The sequence below is a fragment of the Hyla sarda genome, chromosome 1 (assembly GCF_029499605.1).
Source record: "Hyla sarda isolate aHylSar1 chromosome 1, aHylSar1.hap1, whole genome shotgun sequence".
NCBI lineage: Eukaryota > Metazoa > Chordata > Amphibia > Anura > Hylidae > Hyla > Hyla sarda.
The window spans coordinates 465,742,672-465,763,666 of record NC_079189.1 but is presented as its reverse complement, the minus strand read 5'-3'; the positions used below and the strand labels follow the sequence as shown (position 1 = coordinate 465,763,666).

At 41.0% G+C, this 20,995-nt stretch overlaps 1 protein-coding gene and 1 non-coding gene across 2 annotated transcripts in view; both read left to right on the top strand.

Annotated features, from left to right (window-relative positions):
- ALDH2 (aldehyde dehydrogenase 2 family member) overlaps positions 1-20,995 on the top strand; it is a 59,840-nt gene that overhangs the window by 28,831 nt on the left and 10,014 nt on the right. The window contains exons 3-11 of the mRNA XM_056536111.1: positions 3,753-3,893; positions 5,771-5,850; positions 6,687-6,798; positions 6,983-7,111; positions 7,986-8,099; positions 9,691-9,793; positions 13,909-14,093; positions 15,134-15,298; positions 16,752-16,909. Coding sequence (XP_056392086.1) covers positions 3,753-3,893; positions 5,771-5,850; positions 6,687-6,798; positions 6,983-7,111; positions 7,986-8,099; positions 9,691-9,793; positions 13,909-14,093; positions 15,134-15,298; positions 16,752-16,909 — 1,187 coding nt within the window. The remainder of the gene's footprint in view (positions 1-3,752; positions 3,894-5,770; positions 5,851-6,686; positions 6,799-6,982; positions 7,112-7,985; positions 8,100-9,690; positions 9,794-13,908; positions 14,094-15,133; positions 15,299-16,751; positions 16,910-20,995) is intronic.
- LOC130337525 (U2 spliceosomal RNA) lies at positions 18,922-19,107 on the top strand. The gene has a single exon (XR_008878391.1). It is a non-coding gene; the product is annotated as a U2 spliceosomal RNA (small nuclear RNA).

The following is a 20,995-nucleotide window of genomic DNA, read 5'->3' as shown; positions in this document are numbered from 1 at the left end:
GCATAAAATTACATATCCACATATGAATGTGACAATATATAAAAAAAAAATAGAAAAATATAAATAGACAGACGACAATCACAAAAATAAAAATGTAGAAGGACAATGAAATCACAAACATATATAATTATTGCATGTGGTGTGAATATACCCCACATGCGACTTAAGCAATCACACCGCTTGGTCACCGGTGCGGCATTCAACAATGCAAGTTGAATATAGTTTCAAAATATATAGTATAGAAAAATATGGACCTATAAGATACCATATGTGTTTAGTTCAGAAAGCAAAAATTGAATTATGTATCTAAATGGGCAATGACAGTACAAATAAAGTAGAATGAACAGTGCGGTATTACAAATCGCAACTGACCCGAAGGTGACATGTGAACACCACTTCGAAAAAAAGGAGGGGAAATGAACTAGAATAACTAGTGCGGTATTGAATACAGCACCCGGCCAAGACGCAAGGTGTGAATACTCGTAGAAGGATAACAACATATTTATAAAATCAAAGTTTGCAAACAACAAATTATAATAAACATACAGAGGTTTCTGTATACAAAGAAGAAAATTAAGGGAATTACCGTCCCCCACCCCCACTAACAAGATCTGCTGATCCCGCACATGAGGCGCCTTCCTCCCTCTCTCTACATGTTCAAATTAAAGAAGTCTCATGGTAAAAAAAAAAAAAAGCCCTGGCTGTCTGAAAATAAAACCATAAACAGGTTTTGCCTGCCTCCGCTCCTTGAGTGTCTCGGTATCTTGCTCCGGTCCCCCGCCACTGTCTTCTTCTGGTCAGCAGATCGCTGACCACAGTGATGCCCAGTCTCAGTCGGTGTTAGGCTTCGCCATGAGACTTCTCTTTTGTATTTCTGTCATGTGACTCTCTCCCCTGCACAAAGAGGAAGTGCTGATTGGTTGACACCGATGCCTCTGCCAGGCTGCATAACCAATCAGAGGCTTCTTCTTACAGAGGGGGGGGGGGAGATGCCTGCAGATGGAGGAGCACATTGGTCTGTGTGTAGAGCAGAAGCCGATCAGCCCAGAGGTAATGTCCTGCACTAGCATAGTAGAAGTACTGGCTTATCTAACTGTCCTGCAGAGGGGAGACTGTTCACTGAATAGAGATGAGGAGAAGCTCTAGGGCAGTGGTCTTCAACCTGCGGACCTCCAGTTTTGCAACATCTGGAGGTCCACAGGTTGAAGACCACTGCTCTAGGGCATGGTATCCCTCCACCCACATGTAGCGAAGACTGTTCAGGCTGTATGCCGCCTGCTGCCATGGTGACCCGCCACCCACATGTTCTCATGCCCTCTCTCTTACAGCTGATCACTGTCCAGCATCTGCTCCTTCAACTTCCTCTAGATCAGTATTTCTCAACCAGAATGCCTCCAGCTGTTGCAAAACTGGGATGCTGGGAGTTGTAGTTTTGCAACAGCTAGAGGCACCCTGATTGGGAAACACTGCTCTAGACCATGTAATTGTTAGTTTGGTTGTAATACATGTGTGGAGAGCACAGTATGTGCATGTATTATGTTCAGAGGTTGTGTGAGCAAGGGTCATGAATCTAGGTAGGGTGTGTATGTAGGTGTGCATACAAGTCTGCAGAGTTTGTGCTGTATTGTGCATATAGGGGGCAGGAAACTATCTACATGGAGCTGGTTATCTAGGTGAGGTCTACCTACAGGTGACCACTATCTCTGGGGACTGTACCTACAGAGGGCACCTATCTACGGGCTTCTGTCTACAGGGAGCAGCTATCTGTGAGGGGGGGGGGTCTAGTCTACCTACATGGGGCAGCTATCTAGGGGGGGGGGTCTACATATAGGGGGCAGCTATCTAAGGGTGTCAACCTAAAGGGGAAGAAACTACTGGATGGGGCCTGTCTACATACTAAAACGACCTAACTGCCTAATGGGGAACCAATCTACTCACTCTGTGGGACACCAAGGGGGAATTACTGCTGTTTGGGGGCATTATAGGTCTTTTAAAAGTGCAGAGCATAAAATGATTGTCTGGCAGGTTCTGCAGAGATGTGTCGTAGCTGGAAGAAATCATCATGGCAGTCTTGGCCGGATGGAGAAGAAAAAGGACAAACGTCACCAGATGTAACTGCATGTAATCTCTCTTATATGGTCTATAGTGGTCATGATGGTGGTTGTTGTTGTTAGTTTGTCATAATAGGAGGTTTGTCATAATAGGTAGATGACAGATTGACAATATTATTGCTGGTATTCTCCTTCCGCATGTGTGGGTGTGGTTAGGGGGTGTGACTTGTCCCCTCTTTGCTCTCAGCAAAAGTTGGAAGGTATGTGTACACACTCTCAACTGCTCAGCTATTAGGGGGTTATTGTAATTTAGTTAAATCAAAAACCAAAAGAAAAACATGAGTTCACCAAAGGATATACTCACATGCACACCCTTCACATGAAGAATGTTGGGACTTAATTTGGTCCTGGTGGATCCAGAACAAAAGGTGCAAATCCTCCTTCCTACTGGGTTGAGATTCTCAAAGAACTTTGCGCCAAAAAAAACGTACAGAAAAGTATAAACCACATTTCCAAAGAGCTTTGCGCCGCGGCTTACTGTTCACGGCAGTTTTGTAAAAGTGGGCGTGGCCACGTATATTGTCTACTTTACATGATATTTTCAAAGGGGTTAGAGTCCAGTTAACATAAATCTCACCAGCTTTTTTTAATCACAGAAATGGTTGTAGTTTTATTGATTTGTTGTTTTGGGAAAAGGTGTTATTTAAGAAATAATTACTATTGAAAAATGTTGTTAAAATTTTTTTTTTATATATATATTTTTTTTTTTCTTAGTCACTGCACCTGCACTCACATTTAAGCTCAATAATGTTTTATTTATACAGTGATCGCTTGTCTGGGCACTAGTAACCATGGAATATTTTGTGAGATGTTTCCGCCAGAATTTTCCGGGATGTGAAATTTGGCGCAAAAACTCAGCAATTTTGGCGTGCAAAAAAATCCAATATGGCTGCCCAAAAAAAAATTTGGGGGCCACGAAAAAAATAAACAAGTTGCGCAAAAATGAAGAATTTTCATATTTTCAAAGCAGCACAAAAGACCTTTGACAATGTGAAGAGAAAAATAAAAGAAATTAAAAGAAAGGAGAAAGTAAAAGAAAGTAAATGACAGTAGTTTTTGATAATATCCCTCACTGTCTTTGAATCCAGCCTTTAAGTGGGTCCGTATAGCGGGTGCTAACACTATCTCAGTAGTGAGTGTAGCTGGTTTTTAGATTATTTTTCTGTCTCTCTATAAATTATAGTCGGCTTTTGTCACACTTTCTTAATATTTGGGTCTGTAGTGCTGATGTATGCAACAAATTTCCTATGTAATCTCTGGCTGCTGTAGAACAGTCATTAAACACGGTTCAGTCAACGATGAAATACTATTATGAAATGTAGCTGTGGGTATATGGTTGAGCATCTTATAATAAGGCATTGTGTGGTTTAATTCTTATCAAGTCTATCAGCATTAATATGCATTTACGCACCAATCCTCTTGTACCTGTACCCAGTGTTATCAGTAGATAACAGTATAATAGGTATTTACTTTGAAAACCTGGCACCTTTTTCCTGTGTTGTGGAAACCTCAACCTTGTTTTTATTTTTATGTAAATGTTGCCATGAATAGTGTTCAGATGTATACTTGTATGACCTTTTTAAATGTCTCATTCATGTGTTTTGTTTTTTTTTTGTTTGTTTTTTTTTGTTTTTTTTATAGGTGGATGTTGACAAGGCGGTGAAAGCTGCTCGAGAAGCATTTAAATTGGGTTCACCATGGAGGAGAATGGATGCTTCACAAAGAGGTGTCCTGCTTAACAGGCTGGCAGATCTTATTGAGAGGGACAGGGCTATACTAGCTGTAAGTAACCTAATGCTATAGGTTTGTAAGAAAGCTCCAATTAAGTGTTCCCTAATCCAATATTGTTGTATCTCCTACAGTTGTGAAATTTATGTTTGACAGTTTGTAAGGGAACCTGTTACTTTTTAATGCTGCCTGAACCACAATCATCAGGGCAGTCCCCGGTGACTTTTGCCTGCCCTACCGGCCTTGACTAATACATCTCTGCTTGTTTGGATACAGGGAGAGATATATCAATGAATCCTACTGAGGTGGAAGAAGCATGAAAGTAATGACTGGTCCCCTTTTTAAATTTGTTTTCTGCGAGCTATATATTGACTTATCCTTGGGACGACGTGATCATAGAGCTGTATAGCAGCTCATCTTTACGGGCAATTGTGCCTGGTGCTGAACCTCAGTCCCATTCAATTGAGCGCATCTAGTTGTAGATCCTAATAATTGTATGTTAGCTAACCTTTAGATATTGTAAACTCAGCTAGACTTAGATGGCATGCTTATTCAGAAGTGTTCCTTCAACACAAAGATTTATATATTGGTGAGCCAAAAATCCATATAGAACCTTTTTTAGCAGTTGCACCCCATGTATCCATACAGTGGGGCAAAAAAAATATTCTCCAACTAAGTTCTCCCACTTAAAAAAGATGAGAGGCCTGTAATTTTCATCATAGGTATACCTCAACTAAGAGAGAGAGATATAATGAGAAAAAATCCATAAAATAATTTTGTCTGATTTTTTTTTTTTTTTTTTTTTTTTTTTTTTTAAATAATTTATTTGCAAATTATTGTGGAAAAGAAGTATTTGGTCCCCTACAAACAAGGAAGATTTCTGGCTCTCACAGACCTGTAACTTCTTCAAGAGTCTCCTCTTTGCTCCACTCGTTACCTGTATTAATGGCGCCTGTTTGAACTTGTTATCCGTATAAAAGACACCTGTCCACAACCTCAAACAGTCACTCTAAACTCCACTATGGCCATGACCAAAGTGCTGTCGAAGGACACCAGAAACAAAATTGTATACCTGCACTAGGCTGGGAAGACTGAATCTGCAATAGGCAAGCAGCTTGGTGTGAAGAAATCAACTGTGGGAGCAATTATTAGAAAATGGAAGACGTACAAGACCAATGATGATCTCCCTCGATCTGGGGCTCCACCCAAGAACTCACCCGTGGTGTCAAAATGATCACATGAACAGTGAGCAAAATCCCACAACCACAAGGGGGGGTGGGAGGGGGTGTTTGGTAGTGAATGACCTGCAGAGAGCTGGGACCAAAATAACAAAGGCTACCATCAGTAATACACTACACTGCCAGGGACTCAAATCATGCAGTGCCAGACGTGTCCCCCCTGCTTAAGCCAGTACATGTCCGGGCCTATCTGAAGTTTGCTAGAGAGCATTTGAATGATCCAGATTGGGCCAAAATACCAGCATCCGTGTGTGAAAACCTTGTGAAGACTTACAATGACCTCTGTCATTGCCAACAAAGGGTATATAACAAAGTATTGAGATGAACTTTTGTTATTGACCAAATACTTATTTTCCACCATAATTTGCTAATTCTTAAAAAATAGGACAATGTGTTTTTTTTTTTTTTTTTTTCTCATTATGTCTCATAGTTGATGTATACCTATGACGAAAATTACAGGCCTCTCTCATCTTTTTAAGCGGGAGAACTTGCACAATTGGGGGCTTACTAAATACCTTTTTGCCCCACTGTGTAGAATTCTCTAATACACGACCTCCAGTGTCTGCTGTGCCATATGTAAAATACAGGCTGCCTTAAGAATTTGCTGGCTTCCTGGGCACAGGGTTTACTAGCAATTGGGAATATTTATAATGTAGGTCACACATTATTATGTATTTTTTTTTTTTCCCCCAGACTTTGGAAACCTTGGACAATGGAAAGCCCTATGCCATATCCTATGCAGTGGATCTGGATCTTGTATTAAAATGTCTGAGGTAAAAGCCTTTTTATTTTTTTATTTTATTTTATTTTTTTTAAACTGATTCAGTCCTTGCCTTCTGTACTGTAGCTGTATGTATGACAAACATGCCTCTTTGAATTGAGCCTTGCTCTGTATTTTAATTCCCCCCCCACACACACACACACACACACACACACACACACAGTAATTGGCATGTAGGTTTCAATAAAGTTCTTGCATATATATTGCACAAATGTAAAACTTTATAACTTTACTGTATTGGGTATGTTGAATTTTAATTGCCTGATCTTTTTGTTTTCATGGAGATAAGCCTCTACCAGAGTAGTCTGATGGCAACATAACTCTAGTTACATTCTGAACACTTGGCTGAACATTTGTGTGTATTGAAGGTTTGGGAGAGAGTGTTATTGGCCAAACAGGCATTTGACCACCAACAAAAAATATGAATAAATATAATATATATATATAATCTCACCACCTTTTTGGAGTAATGTACTACAAACCTTTTAGGATTTAGCACGTAGTTAGAAGTGGTTTTGTTCATAGTCTTTCTGTAGGCTTTGTTATTTGAATTAGAAATGCAAGGTGCTTTTGATGGTCCTTGTAAGTACTGGTTCCATTCTGAATTGTGTAATAGTTTTGCCAACAAAAGAGAAATCCACTCTCACATTTTTATTGGCTTGAGTTTAAAACTTTCCTCTACTACATATTTGTAGAATGGTGGTTTGCATCATATTTAGTCAAAATGATGGTGGTTTACAAGGTACTTGTAAAACAGCATATTTTGTTTTGCACAGGGGTGCAGAAGTGTAGTTTGGAATAATGTCTTCACACTTTTTATGTTTTCAGATACTATGCTGGATGGGCTGACAAATGGCATGGAAAAACCATTCCAATTGATGGAGACTATTTTACGTACACCAGGCATGAACCAGTCGGAGTTTGTGCACAGATCATACCGGTAGGCTTTGCTTGGTCACTGTCCCCTGAACACTGTTTCCAGCTTGCTTGATGATTAATATAGGAAAGAAATATAATAAAAAATCTAATACAAAAGCCAATTTATTTATTATATACCATTTTGGCAGATGTGGAAATGCTATATCATGTAAAAGAAGCAGAGCTAATTTTATACTTTCTTACAGTGGAATTTCCCTCTTCTGATGTTAGCCTGGAAGTTCGGCCCCGCACTGGCAACTGGCAATGTTATTGTCATGAAGGTTGCGGAGCAGACACCCCTCACTGCTCTACATGTTGCCAGCTTGGTGAAAGAGGTAACATGGCGATACTTTGATTAGTTTGGATGTTTTTTCCTTATTTTCTATTTACTTTAGTCAGACAATGAGCGCATAAGGCATGCCTGCACTTTCAGAGGCACTTTGACTTGGGGTTGACCTTTTCTTATGTCCTTGGCAGCTAAAAGCAGTTTTGTGTGTGTTCAGCAGGACTGCTAACTGGTTTACAACCCAATATGGGTTTACATTATACATGTCAAATTGGATGAGGTTTATTTGTTAAACCAATTAACAGGTTCTGAAGCAGCTTGTAATTATGGTCATAAGATTAGCACATAAATAGCCATGGTTGCTGGCTGTTGTTAGCCACCTGACCCTATCCCCTATCCTAGCCAACTGATATAGAATTAGAGGATGAGTTTATGCATGGCCACTTTAACACTGTAGAATGATACGTTCTAATGATCCGTTAACAAAACCATTAAAAACGGACATTAAATGGCTGCTACAAATGGGATTATCCGTTAGAGCCTGTTATTAATAACAGACGTTATTTTGTGACTGGAGAAAGTGTGCATGCACTATTTCTCCAGTTACCTCTCCTGTCACAAAATAACGTCCGTTATTCATAACTGGCTATGACAGGTTAAAATGGGTTATGTAAAAATTCCATAGACTATAATGAGATTTTGTAACGGCCGTTTAACGTCCAGTTTTAATGGGTTTTGTTAACGGGTCATTATAACGGATCTTTAAAACGGAGCATTCTATAGTGTGAAAGCAGTTCTATGAGCGCAGTTATCTATAGGCATAAGAGAGGAGTTACTTTTACGCAAGGTTGTGTACTGAAGCGGTTTTATCATTTCTCAAACTTTTATGTTGGGTAACATTTTGCATTTTATATTCTTCTCAGGCTGGGTTCCCACCAGGCGTGGTTAATATCCTCCCTGGCATGGGTCCCACAGCAGGTGCCGCCCTTTCCTCACACATGGATGTGGATAAAGTTGCTTTCACTGGCTCTACAGAGGTAAAATCCCCTTTACCAATCATGGAAGCACTTCACTGAATAGTTTAGAGCAAAGGCCATATACCGTCAGTAGCGGTTTGCTGAGTTATATCTCCAGATTTCTTCACATACATGAACATTCGGTACGGCCGATCACTTACAAGTTCTCAGTGGAAAGGAGAGGGGTACCCCGCCGCCAAGAACTGCTCTGGCAACAGCTTATCTAAGAACAAAAGGATTGGGCATTTGAAATCCAAAGAGCTCAGAAATTCTCTCCCCTGACATGTGATGTTAGGAGGCTCCCATAAACATTAGAGTTGGCCAAATCCACACAAGTCAGCAGGTTCTGCCAACTTTAATTTTAGACCTTAATTTTAGAATGGTAAATTGTTTTGCCACAGTTGCTTTGTAACCATGACATATCAAACGAAAATGCATGTTCTCTGTATGGGCTTGTCTAAACATGGATTTATTATACATTTAAGTACTTCATGAAGTCAGCAATCTGGTGTATCTTTGGCAATGATACAGGCTTAAACATGTTGTAAAGAGTTAACTGCTTTTCCATTATGTCTTCACCTATAGTGTAGAAGCTCCTTTAGTTGGAGCAGCTGTAAAATGTGATTTGGACAGCTTTTTTTCTATAGTTGAGGACAATCCGGTTATCCTTTTGAACCTTTTACAAGGATTTATTATTCATGGTGGTTGTTCACCTGTTTGTCGCGAATTGTAATGCAACAGAATGAAATGAGGAAATGACCTTTGTGTGTGCAGGCAAGACCTAGGAGACAAATGTTAGTACATTAATATGTGTTATGCTACATGCCTGGACTTTATCAGCTGCGTGCTGGTATTCAGTCTTCATGTACGGAGCAGTTCCTATCTAAAGTTTTTGTATACCAAAGGTTGGAATGACAGTTACATTTTCCATACACCTTATTTGCTTATACTGCTGCCACGACCTCTCATGTTGTCAGAGTAATTGAATTGTTTGCCTAGGTTTTTAGAGGGTCTGGGTATAGGTGATTAATTAAACAAAAAAAAAATGTTTTTGATATGTCATCGAGACATACATTTTTTTTGATCGGTACAGGTCTGTGTGTTCAGACCCAAGCCAGGAGAAATCCATGCTTAGCATGTACTCTCCTGTCTGTCACGCAACCCATATGGTTACCTAATGTAAGGCTACGGGACCTTCTGAATTAGATATACCCCTAGCGTGCCAGTGCACATCTCTCCCTAATCATATTATCTATTCGTCTGGGTCTGAGCAGTCAGACCACGATCAAAATCATTTAATTATTATTATTTATTTTTTTTCCATGACAGGTACATTTTTAAGTGTGTTTGAGGTTTGCAGAACTTTGCTTCAAATTTCAAATTTAAAACTAGAATAAGGTTACTACATTTATTTTTCTCTTCCACACACAATATTAACTGTTGAATGCAGTGCAGTTTTAGATATTATTATCTGAATTAATAAGCTTAATATGTGTTATCTATTCTAATATTAACCTAGCAGCTGCACCGATGTCTTGCAGATGGTTTGTTTTCAATAGATAGAAAGAATGGCAAATGTAGTAAATGAACTGTATATAATTTTCTACTCTAGGTTGGCCGTTTAATCCAGCAGGCAGCTGGAAAATCCAACCTGAAGAAAGTAACTCTCGAGCTTGGTGGAAAGAGCCCTAACATCATATTTTCAGACACTGATTGTAAGTCATTACTGTTGGTAAATTATATTTTGATATCAATGTTCTCTGTGTGTGTGTGTGTATGTAATAAATAAATGAAATAACATTTTTAAATAATTTTTTAATTAAATAAATATCTAACCTTAGATGGTGTTGGCCGGTTTTATCTAGTTTCATTTAACCATTGTCTTAGTTCTGGCCAGCGCCCAGTGATGCTCTAAAACTGTCCAAATGACCTTGGTAAATAATGAGGCTTTTGTTGGATAACAAGCTTTTTCTATCATAAGGAAGAAAGTGTAAAAGGAACCCTGTGATTGGTAATAATGTTATACACAATTATCCACCAGGGTTCCTTAGCCAATCAGCTCACATGCAGAGTGGTGCCATATAAAAGGGCTGTAATCTATCTTGGGGTATGATTTTGTTCTGCGGAGCTGGTTTATTTTAATTTTTTAATTTTTTTTCATGTAAGAGAACATCCATCCATATGAATTAAATCTGTCTGCTAATCAACAAGGTTGGAGTTGACTGATCACAGGGAGAAATAGATCCTAACAATTACTTTGCATGTCTTAAAGAATGCTACTATTTACGATTTCCATTCAAATCAGTTCTTGGCTTGAAGAAGTACTCTGGCGTATGAAAACATATCCCCTAACCTAAGGATCTCCCATACAGAGGCCCCAGCAGTTGACAGCAAGGGGGCGTGTCTGACCACCGCATGACGCGGCGGCCGACATGCCCCCACAATACATCTCTATGGGAGAGCCGGTGTGCTGTATTCGGCAGTCTCCGGCTCTGCCATAAAGATGTATTGAGGGGGCGTGTCAGGTCGAAACTATATTTAGGCAAAGAGCCAGGGGCTGCGAGGATAGGGGATACATTTTCCTTTTAATATCAAGATTATTCATTAAATTCAGTGTTTCAAATAAAGTTAATAAATGCGGATTGCAAAGGGTCTCTGGAGAATGACCTGCTGCGATCTGCCCCTCAACCGCTGGACTATAACTCCCATCATGGACAGTCTGCCCATGATGGGAGTAGTAGTCCTAACTGTCCCCAAATAATTTCACATTCTCAGATGCTTTCTGACACTTTGGTACGTGTCCTCCGAGGTGGTTTATATGTGAGCAAGAAAAGTGCTTTTGCTCATTTTTTTTGCATAAAAAAAAAAAAAAAAAAACCCAGTTAATAAATTCGATTCTACAGTAGAAAGTGCTCTATGGTAAACTTATCTGTAGACATGGCTATGAAGAATTTTCAGATTTTGCACAAAAAAATGCAAAAAAAACCCTTGCGCAAATTTCTGATTTCTCCCCAATTAACATAAAAGCATATTTTTGTTAAAGTGTGTGTGTGTGTGTGTGTATATATAGCTTATTAAATTAATAATAAATGTATAAGAATTCATACTTGTGGCTAAAATTCTGACCCAAGCAGAGCTTAAGAGGTACTTCGGCATTCAGAGTTGAAACATTTCTTCATGCACATATAGTATGGCCAACATTTATCATTGTCTTTAGATTGTTTTGTGTCTACAAAAGGCGCAAGCAGAGTTTATTTGCGCCTTTTGGGTTTATACATTTTAGCAGATTTTGAGTTGCAATCCACAGATTTTAGCAATACACGTGATATGGACGGGTTTTATGAACTGCGCCTCTTTGTGAAAAGGTGCAAAAAAAGGCGCAAAGCCACTGAAAAGTCTCTAAAACTACACCAGCCCAGACTTAGCTTAGCTTTTTGGTGTATGTGAAGAGAGAAATTTCAGAAAATGTGACCTGCACAAAATTTATCAAACGCTCTGTGACCATTTAATAAATGTTGTGCTCCTACACACCACCAGCACACAAAAAAAGTGTAGAAAAATGTTTCACTTACACCTACAATGATAAATGCTTCACTTACACCTACAATGATAAATGCTTCACTTACACCTACAATGATAAATGCCAGCCTATATCTTCACATCCACCAAAACTGGCAAAACCACAAATCTTTGCCATGCAGATGCTGTTACTATGGCAAGGTGATAGGTAGCATGCAGTGGTCGTTTTAATTCTTACATTTCAAGGAGATATAACCTGATAAGCACAATGTAGTGTCCTAGTAAATGAAGCTCCAACATCATTTGAAGAAAAATAAGTGACCCCTTACCTCTGTATGACTCGCATGTACAGCATACGTCACCTAGGGAAGTATGAAGCAGACTCTGGAATGGGGTCTGTGCTATACATGGCAGTTGCTGGGTGGGCTACAATCTGCAGGTGCCATCAATTGTCTGCTGCATGCATTGGAGATTAGTCTGATGCTGGTCATTTAACTCCCAAAAGTCCACTCTGTCCCAGTGCTTATTGGCATCCCCATGACTCCATTGCCAGATGCTGTTCAGTTGTCACTGCACCAGGGGCCTTCTGAAAGCCTCTCTTGCTGGAATGTCCTATCTGCTAGTACAGCATACCATAAGCAAGCTAAATGAACAAAGCACTGATCAAAACAGTACACTTGAAATCTTCCACCTAAATCATTCAAATGTTGTTTATCCCACATGGTAAATAATGTAAACAAAAAGTAACACCTAATGTGAGTTAAATTGTTGGTGATGCAAAGTATTATTAAAAGTAGTAAAACAAAAACTATATATAAACTAGCGGAGTACCCAGCATTGCCCAGTTTTTCCTACCTAATCCTTCTAGGGGAGGAAGAGCAACAAAGGAGGAAACCTTTGTCCTAAAATCCCGTCCTCTTATCCCATCCTTACGTGGTGAGTTGTGCTAGAGATTGTAAGCTGAAAATAGAAGGGGGCGTGGCTTTGTGAGATGGGGCGTGAGATGCAAGGAGGGTGTGGTTTTCAAGCTGGCCTGATGCATTCAATAGGAGATGCAGAGTGGAGCTTTTGCGGTAAGGTACCTTAAGTCCCATATACTTGCATGGGTCTTGAAGCAAAAAACCCATCCTTAACATAAGGGGGAATGTTAGGGTTAATTAAACTATCCTATATTGTTATTTGTCATTAATATGTAACCAATTATCAAAATATCTCCAGCCATACGAAGTTATGCTGGAACATACATTTCCCATAGACTTGCATGGGAATTTAAACAAATACCCAGACCATCACAATTGGGGGTAGGTTAGGGTTAAATTAACTATCCTATATTTTTAGTTAACATATCAGTAACATGTACAAAGTTTCATGGTAATATCTATAGCCGTTTGGAAGTGATGCTGGAACATACATAAATACATGCATACTCACACACAATGGGAGATTTAGCAAAGCATTTAGACATTTATTTATTTATTTTTTTTAAGCGCCAAAGCTCCAAAAGTCGCCAAATACAGTTGTGACTTTTATCGACAAAGCACCGCACCACCATTGTCAGTGAAAACGTAGTTCACTGTGAATTTTGCATCTGCGAATGCAGTGGTCCTGAATTTATCCTTGCGACTGTGGGAAAGTCGCAACATTTTAAGCAGCGACCCAATGTATGCAACAAATCGCCACTACCAGGAGACCATATTTCAGCAAGTACTGTGGTACGCTATTTGCACAAGATGTGTATGGCTGCCCAATTTATCAAATGCTGTGCGACTTTTGGGAAATTTAGCGCACAACCGCACATAATCAGTGAGGAAAAAAATTACTGTGAGGGACGCATACCAGTCATGATTGATAAATCTCCCCCATTGTGATGTATATTTAGTTATGTAGATTGATATTGTAATTGTACTGATCCTGCATAATGTGCATAATTATTTTTTTTTCTCATAGGTAATACATTATATGGTACAATGATGTATTTAGTTAAAATAAAGCTTGTGATGCAAAAATAAGCAATTGTATTAAAAAATAAAGAAAAAAAGACTAAATAAACGCTTCAAAATTGCCGTGGTGAAAATGGGGTGACAATATACCCTAAAATTTGGTCTTAGGGCGGTTTTGATACTTAACTTGAGTAAATTTTGTTCATTTTGTGCCAGTGACATTTCAATTTAATTCCCGACCTTTATCAAGGTCATTTGTGCAATATACAGCTGCACTATAAGGTATTGAAATACATTGCAGGTTTTATGTCTGAACACGTACAACCTTTCACACTCAGTGTTTTTTATTTATTTATTTTCCTTCTCCAAAGTGGACTGGGCTGTGGAACAGGCCCATTTTGCGCTGTTCTTTAACCAAGGACAGTGCTGCTGTGCTGGTTCCCGCACATACGTCCAGGAGGATATCTATGACAAATTTGTGGAGAAGAGTGTTCACCGTGCAAAGAACAGAATTGTCGGAAACCCTTTTGACTTCAAAACAGAACAGGGACCTCAGGTAAGGTCAAAATGGTGACCGAACTGTATGTGAAATAAATATCTAGTGAAGGGGCAGAATCTTACAGCTACAACACACAGCAGAGATTTCCCCTGCAGAACAAGCCAGTAAATCCGTATTAACCTGCAAAAAATGGCAGTGAACGTCATCCTATGCAATGCTAAGGGTGTGATTTAGAACAGAATACTGACAGAATACAGCTTACATCAGACTTGAAAATTACCAGAATTATTTATTTTGGTAAATATGACTGGAGATTTGTAAAATACCATTCACTTGCACTTTGCTGCAGAGTATTATGGGGGTAATCTGCAGCATACCCATAACTTGTGAAGTTAGGGCTCATGCACATAGGATAGTCCTGTCCTTCTGCTTGGATATCTGTAGTACAGCACTATGCAGGTCTGTTTGAATGAATGTATATAATATATAAAATATATTATATTTTATTTTATATTATATTATATTTTATATTTTATATTTTATATTATATATATTATATATTATATTTTATATATTATATATTATATATTTTATATTATATTATATATTATATTATATTTTATTTTTTATATTATATTATATTATATTTTATATTATATTATATTTTATATTATATTTTATATTATATTTTATATTATATTTGTATACTTGCCTAAGCAAGCACATTTTATTTTTTTCTGGATTTTAGTCATACACTCATGTGCAAGAGCCCTAAGTCTGGTAGCAGTCAAATGAGCAGGACATCCTATTTTCAATGTAGTTATTTTATATTCTTGTGCGGAGATTTATCAAAACCTGTGCAGAGGAAGAGTGGTGCAGTTGCCCATAGCAACCAATCAGATTGCTTCTTTCATTTTCCACAGGCCTCTTTAGAGGCCTGTGGAAAATGAAAGTAGCAATCTGGTTGCTATGGGCAACTGCACCACTCTTCCTCTGCACAGGTTTTGATAAATCTCCCCCTTGGAGTATTAGAGTAGGCTCATGCTCAGTCTTGTCGGTGTTAATTTCTAGTGAAATGACACCTTTTATCTTTTTAGGTGGATGAGGAGCAGTTTAAAAAGATCTTGGGCTACATCAAATCTGGAAAACAAGAAGGTGCAAAGTTGCTGTGTGGAGGGAACCCTGCTGCAGACCGTGGCTACTTTATCCAACCTACAATTTTTGGAGATGTGTCTGACAACATGACCATTGCTTCAGAGGAGGTAACGCTTTTGTTTCTTGTTGGTTATTCTGCTCACTGAAACTTTGAGCCCTGGGTTTATGTGACATCTGGAACAATAGACCTTCAGATGCCCATTTAGCAGACTGAAATTTTACAATTGCCTTAGCTGTTTATATAGTTGAGTTTTGTTTTTGTTTTGTTTTTTCCTAGTAACATACAGTATATTGAAAGTGTTCCACAGATTAAAAGGAGTATATTCAACTCGCCTAACATTGCTAAACTTGTAGGGCACATCAAGTTAAATGGTTTTTGTATAAATTTGTTTAGCAAATTTGCCTCCTCCCCAGATATTCCTGCTGCTTTCCTTTTGACAACTTGTTGCCTAGGTTACGTACCCCCACTACACTCGAAGTGTTGATTGCGGTAGAGCCACCATCACTGGGAGGGGGACCTGCTTCTGTATGCACATTACGCAAATAGTGTATGTAATGTACTTACAGATTACAGCAGTCTCCTGCGCCTGTACATGCGTTACATATGCTATTTTCGTAATGGAAGGCGCGTAGACTTGCTCTGCAGGCTGCGTGATGTCATTTCATCACGCGGCCTGCCAGAGAAGTCCCACACCACTCCTGGAGGATTAATGTTCCGACCTCATTGGCGGATCTGCAGAAAGGTAAGTGGAATTTTTTTTCCTTAGTGGGAGCACTTTCTCCTGGGGACATTGCGTACTACCTATATACTAGGGCACTACTTACTGGGGACAGGACCTTTTTATGGGAGAGGGGAAATTACCTACCTTCTTCAGCAGACTGTTTGTGGGCTGCTTTGTGCATCATCTTTAGAAGAGGCTTCTGGGATTAAGACCACACAATGCATCAAATTGGTCTGCATGGTTGAAGCACTGACTGGCTGCACTCCCCCCTTTAACCTCTGCAGAAATGCTGACAGCACTCATACAGCCATTTCCCAAAGGCAACATCTGGATATGACTGAGCACATGACACAAGGGAAAATGGCTAATTGGACCCAATTTGGACATTTCCAAAATGTCACTTTTTGTTCACACGGCTTAGATTTAAATGGCTGTTTTTTTTGAGGGAACACAACGTTAAACATTGTTATACATGCTGTGCACTCATTACTAAAATGGGAGGGATGTAGTAAATTATGGGAGATACATTTGGTAGAGAATCATTTTTAAAATAAACACTTTATTATATCTTTTAATGTGACAACACTAAAGAAATTAGACTCTGAAATTACACTTTCTTTTTTTTTTTTTTATTGTAGCAGAGTGAAATTTCTTCAGTGTTGTCACATGAAAAGATATCAAAGCATTTACTAAAATGGGAGGGATGTAGTCAATTATGAGGGATACATTTGGTAGAGAATCATATTTAAAAGTTATGCCTTTCATTTACAAGGGCTTTTGGTCTTATGATATTCTAGGGAAATATGCCAAAGTATTATTTTTTTTTTCTCTGTCGCAGATTTTTGGACCAGTCATGCAAATTTTAAAGTTCAAGACGATTGAGGAAGTTATCGAACGAGCAAACAGCTCAATGTATGGTCTGGCTGCGGCTGTATTCACAAAGGATATTGATAAAGCGAATTACGTGTCCCAGTCACTGCGAGCTGGAACAGTTTGGTAAGTTTGCCATGCACACATAAATCTAAAAATCTTTAGAGTTTCGTGAATCAGCAATAAAAATTGCCAAAGCTGGATCTAATAAATCAGCCTTCCATTCATTTACAGTGTCATTCAGAGTCACTAGAGAAATTGGAATGGTCTCATTTCAGGCTTCTTAGTTTGTATTACTTTTATAAATCTAACAGGGGCATTTATGAAGAATTGCGCCTTTTAAAAAAAAAAAAATTAAAAAAAAAAGTTTTCGAATCAACTGGGGACTATAACATTGCAAAAAAAGTGGAAAAAGGTTCATAAAGATGATTTAACATCTCCCCTAATAAGTTTGAATCACCCTGTAAATAAAGATAAACCTATGTGGTATCACCACGTGCATAAATGTCTGAACTATAAAAATATCTTGTTAATTAAATCGCACGGTCAATGGCGTATGCGCAAAAAAATTTCAAAATACAGTATTTTTGGTCCCTTTTTTTATACCATAAAGAAATGAATGAAAAGCAATGGAAAAAGTCAGATCACTACAAAATAGTACCGATAAAAACTTCAGATCACTGCGCAAAAAATGAGCCCTCATAACACCCCGTACACAGAAAAATAAGTTATGACAATGAAGATAACAATTTTAAACGTAGTCATTTATTGTTCGCTCTTCATTGGGGGGATACCTTACTCATGGGTATATGCTCTTGCCACTAGGAGGCGCTGACACTAGGGGGGATAAAAAGTCGGCTTTTTCCTGGCAGGATATATTCACCCACTGGAAGTGAGGTAATCAGTTGCATCTAGTGTCAGTAAGGGCTGTTTTTAGTAAGGGTTTTATCTCCTTTTTGTTTCCTTTTTTAAGGTGGGGGTTGTGGAGCATGGTGCTACCTGTTCCCCCCCATATGCGAGGAAGGGGCACAGACATAGAGTATGTACTGTTAACCCCTTCTCACCAACGGCCAGTGCCTGGAGGTTGTACCCTGGGTCCGGGTCCCCCACGGCCCCTGCTCACCCCCCCCCCCCCCCAAATCTTAGCCTGGTATGATGCAGCATTTCCATAAGCTGGTTGAAGACTCCTGAGGTGAGTATTGAAGATGGCATCCACAGGCGAGTATGTACCCCCCCCCTCTTTAAAAAGGGACTCTGTCCTTTATTGCAGGGCTCGCTCATGGTTTCATTGGAGGGCTGTATGTCTGCATACTATGTCCTGTGGCAGACCACTGCCGGCCTTTTGCAGCAGCCCCCTCCAGTCGTTCTTTTCTGGCTCACCTTTGAACAGCCTTTACTGTTCCTCTTTTCCGCCAGCTATGTTTCCCCCACTGCAGGGGTTGGCAGTGCACTGGCGGGAGTCAAGGGCTCTGGCGGCACATGGCTGCTCTTCTTCCCCTGAGCCAGCATGCCCCAGGAGACAAGGCTGTGCCTACTCCCTATTTTCAGGGGGCTATGGTAGCACGTGGCTCTGCTCTTCTCCCCCTGAGAGCATGCGGACCAGGAGGCACCTGCTCTCCAAGTTAGAGTGCCCCACGGATCATTCCTGTAGCTTACCTGCAGATCTTATGATGGGTGCCTCCAGCATCATCTAGTTCTGCTCCTCCTTCATTGCAGGGGTTGGCGGAGCTCCGTTCTCTGAGCAGCTACGTTTGCCTGGGTCCAGCCCGCTCTTTTACCCTGGCCTCGGAGCTGTGCGACACCTTGGCAGAGGCTTTCAATGCGCGCTGCTCCGTACCTTTGGCCCCCTCCGTACCTTTGGCCCCCTCCAAGGCTGCAGCATGAGTATTCCTGGTGTCCCTGCATGAGGGACATGTTCTGTTCAGTCTATCGGGGATCATAAGGACAGATTCAGTGCAAGGTGCCTTGTTCCCCACGCTTCCTTACTGTGTGTGTGTGTGTGTGACTGCTGCTGGTCTCTCAGACCATTTAGTGGTGGTTGGCGCCCTCTTGTGGCCTATAATTAAATTGTGCCTTATTTTCCATGCACCCTTGTGGCCTCTGGAGACACAAAATTACAACCTTAGTCTGTACTATCCGTCGCTTCTCGGCCTTTTTGCTAAGATCAAGTGTAGGATCTGTTTATTATCAGTTTAATATCTGATACATCCCCTATCTGGGGACCATATATTTAAATGGGTTTTTGAAAACTGGAGTCGATTTTTGAAGCTTGTTTCTGTCGCCCATGCATTGACCCGATATGGGTCTCCATCAGTGTACAGGACCTGATAAGACACATTGCATTGAGTCAGTTGAGGTATGCCTCTGGCATACCTGCTTCCGCCAGGGTTCTCACTCTCGCTTTGACTGGTCGTGCCAGGGATTTCATGATCCCTTGGAAGATACCGGGGTTACAGTCAGGACTGTTTCTCCTCTACCACCAGTTGTCATAACATGTTTGCCATGTCCCCAGGTGTTCTTGACATGTACATACATTATTCCCTCCTCCACAGGCTGCCACATCTCCAGCTGCTGTCTCTGATCCCCACGTCCAGTGCGAGGTCATGGAAGTGTCCCTGCGTGGACATGGATTACACCTGCTCTCATTAGGCCAGACAGTAGTCTCACCTGTCACTCATCTCACAAGTCCATGGCTGGATTTTGGTACCCCACTACTAGTGGGAGCTGAAGTGCCCCGTTGTCTACATGGACCCATACCAGTAAGCCAGACAGTGGTGTGCATGGTTTTTCCCAAGGGCTGATATATTTGCGGTTGAAGTTCCGGTACCTCACTGCTAGAGCGCGGTGTCCAGTGGACCCTATGCAGGCCGAAGGGGATACAATCCACGGCTCCAAAGCCTCCCCAATCTCCCACGGTGATGGGGATTCGATTCATGGCTTCCAGGCTTCACTGCCCTTCCACATGCATCAAAGGGGCACAGTTATTGCCTATTTGACTGTCCCCTTATCACTAGTGCCTGAAGGGGCGGAAACTGTGCAGACAGTTTCCGTCGCTGTCGGTCTCCCATCTCTGGGCTGCTGTGTGCATGGCTGTGGCTTCCCATACCTCACTGTTGGTGTGAGGACTCGGGGTTCCTGCAGGCACAAGGGGCTGCTGCCAGTCATTAGTCTGCATGGTCTCCTACACCACCGGGTCGCCACTAAGATTGGCCACACTCCTGTGTCCCACTGTCTGTGGGAGGGTTCGAAGGAGTGTTCCTGTGTGCTCAGGAATCCTCCACCAGTCAGCCGGAGAGCTGTCCCTGTAGTTTACTGCTATGTCGGGTCAACTACCATACACTTCCCACAGCATGGCGGAAGTTCAGGTAACCCACTGCCTTGGCGTAATTCCGAGTGGGTCTCCCCATGTTGCTCCATGGGCCCTCTGCTATGCGCCACATGCTGGTTCGTGGGGTTCCCTACTTTACTAGGTCCCTCTTCAAATGCTTCCGCTCTCATGGCTTCAGGCTGGTAGCCCACTTTTAGTGTGTGGTTCTGAATAAGGGACCCGGTGTGGCCATGGTCCCTATGCCAGATAGCCAGACTGTTTGCATGGCTTTCTAATCCACTGTCTGCATGGCTTTCTAATCCACCAGGTCACCTCCCCATTCCTGCCGCTCCCGTAACTGCAGGCCGGTGACTCCTTCCATGTGAAGTTCCACAAAAGGTGCCTCGATGGGTTCATGGGACCTCTTCTGTGTCTGCATGTTTCCTGCCCCACATGCATCCCGCATCTCTTGCATCTGCAACAGCAGTCCTGGTGTGTAACACCATTAGGAGATGGGGTGTGGGAGTCTTCTGCAGGTTCCATGGCTTTTCATGGCTACAGCTGCACTCTCTGTTCCTCTTTTCTAAGAGTGCCACGTTGGTCTGCTATTGGGTGCTGAGTCTGTCTTCTATTCTGCCGGACTTTTGGATGTCTGCAGTTTCCTTTGTGTCTGCAGTTTGGTACCCCACTACTATCGTGAGGTAACCATGTCTTGGTCCCTAAGTATGCTAAGGTCCTCTGCACATTTAGAGCCCACCCTCCCTTCTGTTTGGTGTGGTGTGCCTCGGGCCTTCCTGTGATCTTGTTCTAAACACCTGCAACGGTTGAACACATCTGTTCTGGCAGGGGGCCAGTTGGGGTGACAGTCTCTTCAGCCCCAACAGGCCCCCTGCCAGAACAGAGGT